The 14,702-nt window shown below is 32.3% G+C and overlaps 1 protein-coding gene across 49 annotated transcripts in view; it reads right to left on the reverse strand.

Moving 5' to 3' along the window:
• RIMS1 (regulating synaptic membrane exocytosis 1) overlaps window positions 1–14,702 on the reverse strand; it is a 507,054-nt gene that overhangs the window by 146,510 nt on the left and 345,842 nt on the right. For 25 of the 49 annotated variants that reach the window (XM_047733121.1, XM_047733139.1, XM_047733161.1 and 22 more), the window contains 9 exons: window positions 13,458–13,504; window positions 11,254–11,366; window positions 9,226–9,356; window positions 8,460–8,631; window positions 8,182–8,335; window positions 7,085–7,156; window positions 2,873–3,029; window positions 1,974–2,099; window positions 406–468 (listed from right to left, as the gene is read on the reverse strand). In XM_047733121.1, the coding sequence (XP_047589077.1) occupies window positions 406–468; window positions 1,974–2,099; window positions 2,873–3,029; window positions 7,085–7,156; window positions 8,182–8,335; window positions 8,460–8,631; window positions 9,226–9,356; window positions 11,254–11,366; window positions 13,458–13,504 (1,035 nt within the window). The remainder of the gene's footprint in view (window positions 1–405; window positions 469–1,973; window positions 2,100–2,872; window positions 3,030–7,084; window positions 7,157–8,181; window positions 8,336–8,459; window positions 8,632–9,225; window positions 9,357–11,253; window positions 11,367–13,457; window positions 13,505–14,702) is intronic. The other 24 variants (XM_047733117.1, XM_047733163.1, XM_047733170.1 and 21 more) reach the window with 3 other exon arrangements.

A 14,702-nucleotide genomic window follows, 5' to 3' on the forward strand; every position in this document is an offset into this window, starting at 1 on the left:
TCATCAAAACAATAACACTGCCATGCACAGATCAGACCTCTTGTGACTAGACAGGTGTATGAGTGTGTGTGCTGCCAGGGGCTGGGGTGGGGACGCTCACAGTGAGTATTTCGAATTGTAATTGCGGAAATCGGTTCCTCGGTTTTAGGAATGTATGAACAGTTCCACAGAGGCTCATCAGTCTCTGGAATTTGAAAAAACAAATACAAAAGCAGTCTGCCTGGATTAGAATTAAAATATATTTGGAACCTTTCCACAACCTCCAATAAAACAAAACAAATTTTGAATACTTGGGAAATTAATTTTACATATTTGTAATAATACCTTTAAGGGCGAGAAGAAAGAATAGTAGAATGGAAAGAGAGTCATCACACACAGTTACCATTACCAAATCCCTATATTTACCTGGTAGTGTGTAGGCATTCTGCACTTCGTCCTCGTTTTGCTCTGGGCAGCATAAGAAGCTCACTGCACAGACAGGATGGGTGGTGGATGAAACAGATAAATCATGAGGCATTAAATGACATGGGTAATGCCAATGGTATGCCGATGAAAACGTGAAAAGGGAAGAAACCAGATTGTCTGCACTAGCATATTTGCTTGAGAGGTTAAACAAAAATAAACATGACAGTATTTCAAAAAATTTAAACAATAAAGTACAAACATCATGGTCAAAGTCCTCGTTGTTGTTGATTTGCTATTGTATTTCCAAGTGACTTTCAAGAATATTAAAACAAAACTAAACTAAATCTTCCCCAAATAAGACCAATTCCAGATACCTGGGTATTTTTAAAACTTCTGAAAGGCCTACATATCTGGACTTTCTGATGCTCACTGGAACCCTAAGCATGAGTCCTCTTGGCTTTCACAGATACTAAAAATGCAATTATCAATGTTTGTTCTTAACCAATCATGAATATACTTGACTAGAATTATTTTATTCTAAAAACTGGTACTTTTTCTGTGCTCAGATTAATTTCACTTCATTAAATGCCCTGGTCAAGAAGTCATTTTTTTCCCCATCCTCACCTAAATTGAAAGTGACCCAAGCGGATGTTGACAAGTGGCCCTCATTCAACTCAACTAGGCTGAGCAGTGTAGAATCCCATTCCCCAGAGCAGTTCTTATCTCAGTCCCCAGTATGATTTCACTCTTCAAGGTCTTGGCACCACTTCCCACAGTAGGATGACAATAAAGGATTAAGCAGCTCTATTAAGTTCTGTGTCCTTGACTGTACCGCAAAAAGTCAATCATGAAGCACAACTAACATTTTCCTACTCCTTCCTGAAAGTTTCTCCACTTTTAAAAATCCAGAAGAGAATATTCAATAAGGTGGGTGTTCTAAAACCTTAAATCAGATCCAGAGCTTGTTGTCTGGCATATTACACAGGTATGTGGTTAGTTTGCGAAGAAAGTCTATGGGCATGTAGAACAAAGGAGTTGTCATGTAGATTTTTAGTAATTGTGTCCAGGAAGTACTTATTTATACGAAAAACTCCATCTCATATATTTTATACTTTATAGACATTTTATGGAAATAAGGTATATAAAAATATTATTATTGAAGTTCTCACAGAAACTCTGCAACATTGTCTTTCAGATGACCTGTATCCAAAATTGTTTAATAACATAAAAAAATAATTATATAATTACATCAATAACATCCCATATTTGAAAATTGATTATATAGGCTTCCTTCTACAATTTAGAAACAATAAGCTATACATTTTAAACTGGCTAAACATAAATTTCAATTTGTAAAAAAAATGCACACATCATGACAATATAATGTTAGCCAAATATTTCCTACAGTTGCATTTCTATTAGAATATCCTAACAGCTGTTCCTTGAAAGTTCAGTTTTGAGTGATTAAATACTTTTCCTTTCTGATGTATTATGCCAAGATATCTATCATATACTAAAACAGAGCAAATAAAGAGTTATAACGTTGAGATCATAGTTTGAACAAATACCTGTCTTGTTCTGATAAATACTGACTGTCCACATCTCTGGATCTGTGATCAACCGGACTTCGGGAGGCATCATGGTGTCTAGTTGGAGAACGTGACCTTCTTGTTGGATGAATTTCATCTAAACTCCTAAAATGATTCCAAAAATACAAATGCATCAAAGTGTATACTCTTCCCAAATCTAGCAGACAGACTAATGGCGAATATCTATCAGTAACTGGCAGAAGGCTGGCATGGCTTGAAAAGTGTTGTTATCATAATTGAATACATATTTTATCAATTGAGTTAAAGGCATTTATTCTCTAGGAGTGGTTTGCCTGTGCTACATTTCTCCAACCTTCTCTTGCACCTCTGTCAAAAATGACAATTTTCATCTGCATACTTAATTTAAGTTTCAGAAATATATTTCAGGATAATATAAAATACAGCACTACATTACTTAAGTTGCATGTACTTTTGAAGCACTTAAAGTGTTTCAAAAAGACAATTCTAAATTCTAAAAATTTTTTTTCTAAATTCTAAATTTCTTAAAAACACATTCTGCCTCTTAACCTTTTACTCTTTGCCATTTCTCTCCACAAGTTATTCATTATACAATTTTTCCTAACAGGAGAAAAAACTAGCCAACAGAATACAAGATAGTTATTCAAACACTGTGCTTGGGACATAAACTTCTACCTCCTGGAAAAAATTTCTCAAGATTCAAGAACAGAATGTAATACAGGTGGGGTAATGGATAAAAAGAAATTTTTGCTTACAAATGATTCTGGAAAAAAACAAAAACAAAAACAAACTTGACTGATTCAACCATTATTTCATGTCAGTAACAGTCTTGAGGCAGCTTACATTGTATTAAAATTAAAAAGTACTGTCAGAGACTTGAAGCCCATCTCAAAGCCTACCTCTGTAATGGCACATTTGGTAAACGTGAACGCGGCCTTCCCTGATCATCGCCGCGGTGAGGAGATACTGAACGTGAGCGGTGATGAGTTGTTCTTTGCTGTTCTGGCACAGTTAATGTTGTAGATTTACTTTCTCTAGCACTAGACCTATAACCTACTGGCAAGAGTACACACAAAAAATCTGTCAGTATTCTTCTATAATGCGGAAATATCAAATTATATCTAAAGCAGCCACTGACCTACTACAACAAATGCCATGCAATCAGTATTATTAGCTTTTCTCTTCAAAACGATTAAGTATACGTACACAGAGTGTAACATATACATGCATAAAAACAGGTTACAGATTTGTTCAAAGGTGCCCATGGAGATACTGCATATGAATAATAAAGCTGATGTCTCAGATGTTATGATGAGCTGGGATACTATTTTAAATTAAAAAGTGAGTGAGTGATTGATTTTTCATTGATAGTGAACTATAGTTAATAGATAAGTCAATGCTTAGAAATCTGGTGTCTTTTTAAATGTTATTTGAATTTTTCTTCCAAAGGATAAAGTATTTTAGCTGGATTTCAGGTGGCTTTGCAGAAAAAAAAAAAAAAGAAAGAAAATGTTATCTTATCAATTTTAGTTAACAAAGAAGAGTACTAGATCTTCACTATTACAAATATTCACTGAATTTTGCAAACTACATATAATACTGTAATTTTCAAATGAATATAGTGTATGGATGGTGATGACTATGGCAATAACGCAGAGAAAATTAACTCTCCAATCACCAAATCTACCTCAGACATCTGAAACTATTCCACAAATGTGCTGATAACATAATTTAGTTTATACAGTTAACATAATTGCAATTAAAAATAAATTCTAAATTCATTCTCCCTTGAAACAAAAAGGTTTATATCATCTCTGATTTAGTTAAGACAAAGCCATAATCTAATCTCAAATCGAAGTAATGGTTTAATTAATTTTTTTTCCCACAAGGGTCATTGTTTGCCATTATTGAAAGGAAAATAAAAAATTCTGTGGCCAAAGGAAAAATAACTATATTTACAACTACATAAAAGTACATGAAATATGAAAACATTAAATTTAACTGGGTAGTTTGAAATTTTCTTCATTTATTTACTTAGTAACTCCTACATTATTTTAAAATATGCCATGAAACATCATTATTGAAGGCAGACTAAAATTCTCCAATAGTTTATTTGCTGTGACTGTATATTTTAACCAAGTTTAAAGAAAGGTCTTTAAACATTTCATAAATGTTTATGAGTGACAATTCGAAATGACAATATCATGATCAGAGATGCCCAACAATTCTGTCATTCTAAGAACATCAGTAAATGACCAAATATGTAACCATAAATGTTATAATTTATAATTTCATATACTTCATTCTATAACAAAAATCATAGCAATTAAGCTGTTATTTTGAATTCCACATAGGAAAGTTTCTTTGTCATTGTTCAGGTGTATAAACTGTAATATTAAATTGAGAAAAATAACAAGTAAATTTACATGCAGTAAATTTATTTCACAGCTCATTATAAAAAATCATGGTTATTTTTAAAGATAATTAATGCATGGTCTAAATTACCATTTGTTATCACTTGATAACTTCAATCATACAATAATTATGGAAGGTCAGGATTGAATTGGGAGCACCATTTCAAGATTTCAATGAGAATTCAAGGTATATAAATAACACTTTCATATTTGATATAATTAACTATTAAGAAATAACTTAGAGAATTTAGACATCTTACTGTTAGAAGGGTATAAGTGATTTTTTCCCATGGGTTCTTTGTATTTACATAGAGAGTGATATCTTTTTGTTATCTTATCCTAATTCATATACATAGGTTTTTGATACTTTTCAAAATAATTTGGTTTTCTTTGTATTATGTTTAATTTATTGCTTACAACACATATTCTTTACCTTCAGAAAAAGGTGGGAGGAAATTGCTATTTTATGCTCATTTCAATGTTTTGGTTAACTCAAAGTTAGAGTGTGTTTATCTGTTTGTTTTTTCACTTTCTGAATTTGTAGTAATGCTCAGAAAGATTGGGGTTACCACATGTTTTGCCCATATAAGGGCAATCTGCATATGGTTATTTTTATTCTTCTTTTATTTTTTTTTAAAGATTTTATTTATTTATTTGACAGAGAGAGAGAGAGAGATCACAAGTAGGCAGAGAAGCAGGCAGAGGGGGAGGGGGAAGCAGGTTCCCTGCTGAGCAGAGAGCCTGATGTGGTGCTCAATCCCAGGATCCTGAGATCATGACCTAAGCCAAAGGCAGAGGCTTTAACCCACTGAGCCACCCAGGCTCCCCTGATTTGTTATATTCTTTTAAGAGTCCTGCCTCATTACTTTTTAAATGCTAAATAAAAATGAATATTACTTGAAATGAAAATTTAGGCACTGCTTCCATATGATAAAAGATTACATATATTTATAAAAATCATAATATTATTTATTTCAGTACAGAATATAAACATTTTTAAAACTCAGTGTTTTTTAGTGGTATCCAAACATGAATACTTCCAATTGTAGTGGATCCTGTAACTCCCATTTTGGCCTCTGTGTGATCTCTCAGGAAAATGACAGGAAACTTAACATTTTAGTAATTCAGTATTAATTCAATTGGCCATTTATTCTTTCATCCATTTGCTCTTGCCTCATCATTAAAAAATGTGAAATTCTGGGTGAATAAAACTTGAGAACCACACACAGAAGTAAATTCTGTTTAGATGAGTTGGTAATGACCACATTAAGGCTGATTAATGGCCACGATTCTTGTTAGAAAGGCCTGATGACTTTCCTACCACGATTCATCTGATTCCTATTTAAATATGTCAGTGGATTTAATGTACAATCACTCTTCCACTTTCAATTAAAAAAAAACAAATATTCTGTTGAATGTCATATTAAAGTTTCTGTGGAGAATGTGTCTAATTATTATGATACTTTAAAAAACAAACAAAACAGAAAATATGAAATTTTATCCACTATTATTTAAAACTCTTGCAGTCTGATATCAGAGAGTATTATCTAAGAATACAGATATGAACAGCACTAGGTTTATTGTTTTTAAGAATATTTGCTAATGTCATACAGTGATTAAATACAATATTTTCTCTGAATTATATAGGAAGCAAATAAACCTAATTTTAGAGAACTCTCCATAATTTCTCCTAATTTTAAAGAGGTTGTTATGTATCTCTTCGAATTGTGAATTTAGTCACTAGTGTGGAATCTGTCCACTGACTTTCCCAAAATCACTGCCCTCAAATTAAGTGCATCTCCAGCTGAAAAATCACATAAATTAATGTCCTAAAGAAATGCCTTTAATAACTCATATTTATATGTTCCAAGTTTGTCTCTTTACTTATTTGATATTTCCTTACTTCTTAGTATATGGGCTGCTAAAGCAAGCACTGATATTTCCTTACTTTTTACTTTTTTCTAGTAAGTCAAGGAAATAGCACAGGATTAGTACCAGGAAAATAAGTCTTTACTACTTGGTTTTACTCACTTTCTGACAAGAGTCAGATGAGAAACATAGATTTGAATTACACAATGGCACAAAAATTTTACTAACTTGACAGTTACAAAAAGATGTTAACTTAAAATGAATACTGAATCTTTCTAAAGCACTTCCTTACTTCAATACATACATACACATTCTAGGTATAGTAAGTGGTAAACACATCACAAAAGCATTAAAAGGTAAGCCATGCCACATGCAATTTTAAACCCTGCCATGCACCTTTCTCAGTATATTCCATGGAAGGCTACATTATTTTCAGAAACAGAGGAAGGAAAAATCATAGGCATATAATATAAAACATAGAAGAATGGAATTTTTATTTGAGAAAATGAACCACATCCTTTCAAAATGAAATTTGTATTTATGCTTATGCTTGGAGCATTGTGAAAGAATGATTTCAACCTGGCTAGCCATCTTAGCTTCTAAGAAAGAACCTGGCTGAATTAAATATGTGGGACTGTTAATGAATAGTTACTAGTCCATTTTAAACTTTCTTTATAATTTGGAACACAAGTCACCATGGAATAATAGAATACTGATTTCTCTGTGCTACGAATCTCCAGCTCAGTATCCCAAGTCAGTCTGGAAATTGACAGTGAACACAAGCATGAGAAGCACAGTGAAGCAGGGCCATGCTCTTCACCCACGCACCTGGAGGAACTACTCCAATACCATCATCAACCTCATAATCTGAGATGTCACTATCACTGATTCGCTGAGATCCTGCACAACAGTAAGGCAAACAGATACCTCTGTGTCTTATTGGTTTATGAAATGTAAAGGACATGGTCAAAAAAATTTTTTAAAGGCAAATTACGTTACTACTAAGTACTTTTGGGACAAGAATAACACAAAGAAAACGCTGAGCAGATTTAAAAAAAAAAAAAGTTTGTTCTCCAAAGATAACATTTTCACAGTATTTGTTCCGTTTAATCACTTAAATTTTCATATTTTCTTTAATGTATTATAATATATAATATATATATAAAAGCCTACAGTGAAGTGTATACAGTTTTCTGCCCAATTAGGTGCCCTCCTCCACTGTTCAGGGAGGGTGGGAGGATAGGGGAAGGGTGAAAGACTTTCTTGGCTGGAAATCTATTGAGCTCATATTATTAAAAAGGACATCATGGCCCTGGATAAAATATTTATGTTTATTCTTTAAAATTAGCCATTATACTGCATTAAACATTAACTTTGAGAAAATGAGTGATCAGAGAGGTACTAACATGAAATATTCAATCATAAGAGGAAAACAATTTGGTTCAAAATGTAGCTTCTAAGTTTCAGTTGATTTATTAGTCATAACTCAAAATTTAATGGCACATGCCGAAAAGAATACTCTTTTTCCCCAATCGTCAGATGAGTAACAACAAACATACTTTACAATGTGTCTTTAAAAATGTTTCTTATGAGTAATAATACTAAAAATACCCAGCAACTATAAAGTTATCAAGAACCTTATATGTAGCAACTCATTAATAATAAAAACAACTCAATGGATATTGGGCAAAGAATGGTAATTCAGAGTTTTTAAACTTTCAGCTCTGGAACCACTCCACTGTACCATACATACATTTCATGAGGGAAATACAGAAAATAGTTTTGCCAAGTCTCTTTAAAGAGATAAATAAATTTTCAATATCTTGATCTCTAATAAACATTTGAAAAATATTTGGAATATCAATCTCTAATTGGATCATTGCAACATAACTAATTCTAGTTAACTAAAAATAACTTTAACCTACTTTGTAGTTTTTTGCTAGAGCTTTCTCCATGAATGTGTCGCCTTGGCATGAAAGGTGATGGCTGAGGCAGAGGTAGTGAAGATTCATCATGGGTCTGAAGTTTATACCAATGGGGCTCATCATCTAAAAGTGCTGTCTCCAATTCTATGAGGATCTGAAAGGGCAGTTCTTAAATTAAATCAAGTGTCTTGACCAAAGCAAATTTTAAAGCAACTGTAATTAGTACATATCACAGAAACTTCAATAAGCATTTGGCTAATCTTTACAGCATACGTCACCTCTCCAAGAAATTCACTCTCTTCTTCTTGTACTCTTGGTTGATCCCACACAGTTATTTCTAACATCCGTTCTCTAAAATCTCTACGATGTACATGTGAATAGACAAATGTTTGATTCCATTTTGGTTCTAGGACTTTCTTTACTGTTTTGGTCCTTCTTTTGCTTTTATCACTGAAAAATAAGTATGTCTTGTAAATGAAACAGCAAAATGAAGTATCTGCTGCCATCTACTGTAGTGACATGTAGTACTGCTACTGGGATTTTTTTTTTTTTTTTTTTTACTATTTTTAATCCATAACTTTTAACCTAAGTCTATAAAGACTCTAGGGTTGAACACTATTCTAATTTTAACTATAATGTAAGCAGCAGTTATGATAATAGGTATATATACACAAAGGTACATTCTAAATGATGTATAGCTATCCAAGGCGAATAGGTGTATAAACAAGGTAATGAAAAATTTTTAAACTGGTAACATCATTTTTTAAAACATATATAAAGCTTGAGGGATTTTTTTTTTCAGGGAGAACATAGTTTATTCCCTTACAGAGAATGATTTATTATATTTTAAAATAGTATCACAGGTGTGCATATGCTTATGTTCAAACTCATCAAAATGTACACATTAATTATGTGCAATTTTTTGTATAACAATATTACCTTGATAAGGCTTTAAAACTAAATAAAACTATATCCCAGGAGATGGTATTGTACCTTTTTTATTACTAAGAATTTTTGCATATTTTTTCTGAAATTATTCACTACCTTCTATCTGGAAGAAAATACATTTTCACATAGGGATTCCTGGGACGCCCATCTACTCTAGTCGGTAAATCTGTTGCTTGAAGAACATTTACAATCAGCTGGTGTCCCACTTTATCATACCACAACTTCACCTAAGATCAACAAAGAAAGGAATTATTGGTAAAATCATGAAGTATTACAATTCTTAAAAAAAATACTAAAACCATTTTTGAAGAACTTTTAAATTATAATTATAAATACTATTTCTGAAAAGAATTCTAAATTGAAAGCATAACCACTTATGACTTGACTTTTCTCTTTATGTATTTTAAATATGACTTACAATGGGCAAGCCTATAGTGTTATACTCTCTCATATCAGGTTATGAAAATAAAACTGATGTAAATTTTATAAAAGGGTAAAGGAAGAAGGGAATATTAAAATAATTATCCTTGTCTTTAAGTGCTAAGTGCCAGTGTTTGGTGATTATAAATGACTTAATGATTTTGGTGTAGCTAAATACATTTTGTAGTACCCTACGTGTTGAAATGAGGTTTAATGAATAAGCAATTTACACAAGTGATTTGGTAGCAGTCAGGAAACATATTTACTGTGGGCCTCCTTTACACCAGGTACTGCTGTTTTCTGGGTTTTTTTTTTCCTCATTTAATTTTTATAATTAACCTGTAATAGAGAAGGGGAAAAGAACGAGGAAGGCAGGAAAGGGTCATTATATACCTTCGACAAAGTGAAGGCCAAATAATGATATTGCTACTAAGATTCCATAATAGTTTGAATAAAGAAAAATGGGAAAACAGCACCCTAAAATATCATCAAACTCCTAAAAACCAGAACTTCAGCAGTCAATATAGTATTTGTGCTGGCAGTGATCAATGTTCAGATTACTATTTTTTAATTTATAAGTTAGTTTATTGGTTGAGTAAGAACTATGAGCAAAGTTATCTAAAGGGAATACACTGAACATATTTAAAAGTTATTATAAAAAATAAACTAATTTAACATGACTGGTCTTTCATAGTACAGGGCAGATTAAAGATTCAAACCTGAATCCATATGAATCCATATCTCTGTTCTCAATTAATAATAGCGATGTGTTTTTTATAAAACCAAAACAGATTTTTATCCCTCCTAAAATACTGGTGGAGTATATGAGAGATTCACACACACACACACACACACACGGGGCAGCGCAGATAAAATAAACAGAAAGGACTATAAAAAGGTATTTAATTTACTAAAAATAGAAGTTAAAACCAGGAACGGTTTTAAAAATAACAGCAAGCTTACAGTTACCTTCTGTGTTTAATTAAATGCCAAGAAGAGAGTAGCAAAAACAGACTATAGAAACCCACATGTTACCAAAGGAGAAAAAGTAAACTATTTAGAGAATAGTTTAAAGCAAGTTTTCTTTATGAATATAAATGTCCTGTCTTCTACCATAATCTGCATAGATGTGGCATTTCATAATGGTTTGCCATAGTTTCTTTACTCTGGCTTTCTCCACATCATATATTAAGCAACAGTAAGAAAAACTGTAGTTTTTTTGATTGATACCAGAAACGAAGTATTTCACCAAATAACTCAAGAAGTTAAAACAGGTATTTTTAAAAGAATTTTTTTCAGGCTCCAGGCTCATAAGGGTGTTAAGTGAGTGGAACATGACCTTCAGAGTTGATCATGTTGAACCAACTACCTACCTTAGAAACTTTTATAAAGCACACAAAACATAATGGGTGTTTTATCTACTTATGTTGTTATTTATCATTGAATGTTTACAATACCTGGGTACACTGTAGACACTCAACAAATATTTTCAAATAAATATATAAATAAAGACTAATCTAAATTTAATAAATACATGCAAAAATTGTGAAATAGACTATGGTGTTAAATATAAGACATATATCTGAAGGACAGACTTCAAATTTGGGGGGACATTTAAAGGACAAATGTCCCTTCATTTTTAAGGACAGATTCAGAACAGTGAGCAAAGACTAGTGGTCTCCAACATGTGTGAAAAATACATACAGAAAGTTGTCCTGGCAAGACTTGTGGGGCATCTTTTAGGGCTCCAGGACTTGTTGGAGAAATAACAGAAATGGAAGGCCTTTCCATCTTCTGAGATTCAAAGGAACTTGAACCTAAAATGAGAAAAAAATTAAGTAATTTTTAGTGACCCATTATAATAAGTATGTGAGAATATTTTTTATGAAATGTTAAATGTACCTGTTATTTGTATAAAACTATAATTCAATACCATCAATATGAGTAGAATCTACTTTTAATTGGATAGTCACAGAAAATTATCATATGGTCTTCTTTGGTTAATTGCCTGTTTTAAAGGATTTAAAAGATATAATTAAATTTTATATTTATTTGCTCCAATGTAATATTGGTTTTATATATTTCTGGGGGATATTTGTATAGTTTAGGTTCTGGCATAACCTCCCATATAGGTAAAGGCTTCCATGCTTTAGTGATAAGAAAGATGATGCCTGTTATTTTAATTATCTTGGCTAAAGTATCATCCATTATGAACTGTCCTTGCTGAAATTAAAATGAATGCACATATAATTTATGAGCCACATCTAAGCCTAGAATTCATTCCTTTTAAAATAAGATTTACCATCTATCTTAGTTTTTTTTTTTTTTTAAGATGTATTTATTTATTTTGAGAGAGTGTGTGTGCAGGAGCTGGGGGAGAAGCAGAGGGAGAGGGAGAAAATCTCCAGCAGACTCCTCACTGAGTGGGGAGCCCAGCATGGAGCTTGATCTCATGACCCTGAGATCATGACCCGAGCCAAAACCAAGAGTAAGACAATTAACCTACTGAACCGCCTATGCATCCCCTTGCCCCCATCTATCTCAGTTTTGATCTTAAAAATGAATCTCTTGAATGGCTGAGAACGCTATCTCCAGTGATTTAGCACAAGAGACCTACTTCACCTTCACACAGAGTGTGATCCACACACTTTTTCCTATACACACAAATTAAGTCTAAGTTAAGCCACATACCATCACTCTGTGCTCTCCAAAGCCTTCAAGATAGAATTCTATAAAATTCTTTGTTACTATGTTTCTTTTTTCAAATATCCTTAGAATAATTTTTTTCTTGGGTCCTAGTACAAGAACACTGTTGCTTCTAATAATCAATTTGTTTGTAATATAACAGTTTATTTTTAAATAGTATTAGCTATAAATTACGCAACAGGTCCCATTTCCCTCTTTGTATTAGTTATCAGAAAGCTCAAATCCAAATATGGGCTCATCTCCAGCAGGTGTGCATACTGGTCTGCATTTGATATGCAGATCCTTGTCTATCCCATTCACATATTTTCTACCTCCTTATAACTATGAACACTTGTTTTCCTCTCAAATCACTTGTACTTTATATCTCCATAAATGGGTTACATAAGAATGCTTGCTCATCAAGCCCAAGGTATTGTGAAGTTAATGCCAATCCATTGCAGAGTAAATATCTACATCACTTTCACCTCCTTACCTATCTAGACTTCACTGCACACACTGTCATCTTCTTTCACCTGGAATGCCTTTAATGGCTATGTAGATAATTCAACCCTCTAGCCTCACTGTCTCCTGACTCTCTTATGCCCACTGAACTTCACCTCTACTCCACCCACTCATTTCCACGATACCAGTTTAATTTTTCTATTATTTTTATTTTTTAAATTCTGTTATTATTATTTTAATTTAAATTTTAGGTGGTTAACATCAGTGCATTACTGGTTTCTGGAGTAGAATTCAGTGATTCATTACTCACATACTATATCAGTGTTTACATTATGCTGCTTTTAAAATATCTGTTAACATGCTCATTTCCTAACTAGAAGTCTAGCTCAGTCTAATTACCAAACAGAATGAATAATCCGGTACCACAATACATTTTTACCTACAGCAAACATAGCTAGTACTGGTTTATTAATTGAGCTCTGTGAGGGTCCTGTTACGATGCAGAGGGTACTGCCAGTTAATATTTTTGGATAGCCATAAAAAAAATAAATAAATAAAAAGTAGAAAAGGAAAAATCTTAAAGTAGAGCTTTGGGTTTCCAATGATTGTTTGTCACAGTTGCCAACTTCAGATATCACTGGAGATAACCTTAATATAGTAATACCAATTCATTCATATCAAATAACTAAAGCAAATGATAAATCTTTATTCTTCAATTTCATTCAATACATATTATAACAACAAATAAATCTTATACTCACTGGACTCCAGTGGAGGATGGGAGCTCTCAGGAATCCGTGGAATGTCACTAAAAGAAATAGGGTATGGTGAAAATCCTATTGCTAAATTACCCTGCCTGAGGCAATCACAACCACATTTTATTTCAGTGGTGTGAACAATCCTTTTGGGTCTTTACAGGTGGGAATGGACAGGAGTTACTATCAAGGCAATTACTAAGGTGCACAGATGTCAAATACCACACACACATGCACACACACACACACACACACAAACTGTAGTAAAAATAAGTTTTTATATATTTAACAGCAAAACACTTCAACATGACAACAATCAGACTAATATTGTGGCTAAAATTACCACAATATTTTTACTACCAAAACAGCAAGTTTTGGAAATAAAAAAATGTTAAAGGTAATATTTTATTTCAATTCTAGAAAATCAAAATGACACATATTTTACAAATCAGTAATATGTTTTACAAACACATCTGAAAGAGTTTACTGAATGAAAGGAATGAAAATATTTCTTGATAATAAAATAATATGGTGAATATCATGGGCAAAGTTAATAAAATAAAAAGGATGAGCTGCTTTGGAAATTAAAAATGGTTCAAGCTTGCAACAAAAAAGCTAAAATATTTTATATATGTGAATACATAATTCATATACACATATATAACCCTATATAGAGATTTATATCTCTATACTGAAGTTAGCTAAATATATGGCCATTCACTGTATGATTAGAAAGTGACTTGTGAGAACACCCATTCCTGTCACACTCACAAATTACTCTGAATAAATGTTTACTATAACCTCAGCTTAATCCATTATCCACTGTGACCTTAAGCACCCTGGACCAGCTTGGTTTGGGAAGTGTACTACAAAGAACTACTTTACCTCTGGTTTTTCAAAGATAGTTTAATATCAGTTTAAGGATATTAATAATATGCAAGTATTAATATGACATATTAAAGCGGACTGGCGTTAGCTAGGACTGACAGAATTATTAGAATAATGATAGAGTATTATTTAAGAATTTCTAACCACTTACCTGTGACCTAACTTCACTTTGACTTTTCTTTGTACTTTTTGGGGGGGAACACAAATAAAAACAAGTTTATTTTCCTGACTTCTCATTTTCACTTGTTTTGTGCAAAGTAATTTTCATACCTATAATATTATACTTCTTACAAACATAATACATCCTGTGTTGTGTATTTTATAAATACATTTTATTACAAATTTTTGAACAACTAATGTTTT

Source organism: Lutra lutra, chromosome 6 (assembly GCF_902655055.1).
Source record: "Lutra lutra chromosome 6, mLutLut1.2, whole genome shotgun sequence".
NCBI lineage: Eukaryota > Metazoa > Chordata > Mammalia > Carnivora > Mustelidae > Lutra > Lutra lutra.